This window comes from Entelurus aequoreus, linkage group LG08 (assembly GCF_033978785.1).
Source record: "Entelurus aequoreus isolate RoL-2023_Sb linkage group LG08, RoL_Eaeq_v1.1, whole genome shotgun sequence".
In the NCBI taxonomy this organism is placed as follows: domain Eukaryota; kingdom Metazoa; phylum Chordata; class Actinopteri; order Syngnathiformes; family Syngnathidae; genus Entelurus; species Entelurus aequoreus.
The window spans coordinates 72,354,552-72,357,051 of record NC_084738.1 but is presented as its reverse complement, the minus strand read 5'-3'; the positions used below and the strand labels follow the sequence as shown (position 1 = coordinate 72,357,051).

The following is a 2,500-nucleotide window of genomic DNA, read 5'->3' as shown; positions in this document are numbered from 1 at the left end:
AGACATGATGATGTCACACTGACAAAGACATGATGATGTCACACCGACAAAGACATGATGATGTCACACTGACAAAGACACGATGATGTCACACTGACAAAGACATGATGATGTCACACTGACAAAGACATGATGATGTCACACTGACGTGATTATGTCACACTGACAAAGACATGATGGTGTCACACTGACAAAGACGTGATGATGTCACACTGACAAAGACATGATGATGTCACACTGACATGATGATGTCACACTGACGAAGACATAATGATGTCACACTGACATGATGATGTCACACTGACAAAGACGTGATGATGTCACACTGACATGATGATGTCACACTGACAAAGACATGATGATGTCACACTGACAAAGACATGATGATGTCACACTGACAAAGACATGATGATGTCACACTGACAAAGACATGATGATGTCACACCGACATGATGATGTCACACTGACATGATGATGTCACACTGACATGATGATGTCACACTGACAAAGACACGATGATGTCACACCGACGTGATGATGTCACACTGACATGATGATGTCACACTGACAAAGACATGATGATGTCACACTGACAAAGACATGATGATGTCACACTGACATGATGATGTCACACTGACAAAGACATGATGATGTCACACTGACAAAGACATGATGATGTCACACTGACATGATGATGTCACACTGACACTGACATGATGATGTCACACTGACAAAGACGTGATGATGTCACACTGACATGATGATGTCACACTGACAAAGACATGATGATGTCACACTGACATGATGATGTCACACTGACAAAGACATGATGATGTCACACTGACAAAGACATGATGATGTCACACTGACATGATGATGTCACACTGACAAAGACATGATGATGTCACACCGACATGATGATGTCACACTGACATGATGATGTCACACTGACATGATGATGTCACACTGACAAAGACACGATGATGTCACACCGACGTGATGATGTCACACTGACATGATGATGTCACACTGACAAAGACATGATGATGTCACACTGACAAAGACATGATGATGTCACACTGACATGATGATGTCACACTGACAAAGACATGATGATGTCACACTGACAAAGACATGATGATGTCACACTGACATGATGATGTCACACTGACACTGACATGATGATGTCACACTGACAAAGACACGATGATGTCACACCGACATGATGATGTCACACTGACATGATGATGTCACACTGAGTTGATGATGTCACACTGACAAAGACACGATGATGTCACACCGACGTGATGATGTCACACTGACATGATGATGTCACACCGACGTGATGATGTCACACTGACATGATGATGTCACACTGACGTGATGATGATGTCACACTGACATGATGATGATGTCACACTGACATGATGATGATGTCACACTGACAAAGACACGATGATGTCACACTGACATGATGATGTCACACTGACATGATGCTGTCACACTGACATGATGATGTCACACTGACGTGATGATGTCACACCGCCGTGATGATGATGTCACACCGACGTGATGATGTCACACTGATGTGATGATGTCACACCGACGTGATGATGATGTGTGTGTGTGCAGAATGGCTACACGCCGCTGCACATCGCCTGCAAGAAGAACCAGATGGAGATCGCCACCACGCTGCTGGAGTACGGCGCCTCCACCAACAGCGTGACGCGGCAGGGCATCACGCCGCTGCACCTGGCCGCCCAGGAGGGTCACGTGGACCTGGTCACGCTGCTGCTGGCGCGCGACGCCGCCGTCAACGCCGCCAACAAGGTCCGCCCACACGCCTTCACCCGCTTGTTAGCATCCTCGCTAATGATGATGTTTTCCTTCAGCACGGCCTGACGCCGCTCCACCTGGCAGCCCAGGAGGACAAGGTCAACGTGGCCGAGGTCCTGGTCAACCACGGAGCCACACCCGACCCTGAGACCAAGGTGAGCTCCCACACGCCGCCTCCTCTCCACCCTTTGATGCTTTGTGTGTTTGTGCGCCGCCCGCCAGCTGGGCTACACCCCCTTGCACGTGGCCTGTCACTATGGCAACCTGAAGATGGTCAACTTCCTGCTGAAAAACCAGGCCAAGGTCAACCCAAAGACCAAGGTGCGTTCTGCTTGCTCCGATACAGGGGTCTATACCGATATCATGCACACTGCTGTTATTTTGTAGCGTGGAATGTTAGAAAACATTTATTAATAACTGTCTGATGCTGTCTTCAAGTTGAAGTGGAGTGGTCACACATTTGTTACTAGATACTTTCTAATGTGCCTGGAACATTTCCTACGTGATACGCAACTATAATGTTTGTTGTTTATTGCTTATATTGACATTAGCTTGTGTGTGCTTAGCTGTTGTGTAGCTGCTAGTAGCATCTAGCCTAGCATGTCCAAGTGACTCCAAGACCAACCTTGTGTGCTTATTTAGGACTTCTTCTATCGTACATTTT

General features: G+C 46.8%; 1 protein-coding gene across 1 annotated transcript in view; it reads left to right on the top strand.

Annotated features, from left to right (window-relative positions):
• LOC133656276 (ankyrin-3-like) overlaps window positions 1-2,500 on the top strand; it is a 148,811-nt gene that overhangs the window by 56,251 nt on the left and 90,060 nt on the right. The window contains exons 18-20 of the mRNA XM_062057263.1: window positions 1,633-1,830; window positions 1,893-1,991; window positions 2,059-2,157. Coding sequence (XP_061913247.1) covers window positions 1,633-1,830; window positions 1,893-1,991; window positions 2,059-2,157 — 396 coding nt within the window. The remainder of the gene's footprint in view (window positions 1-1,632; window positions 1,831-1,892; window positions 1,992-2,058; window positions 2,158-2,500) is intronic.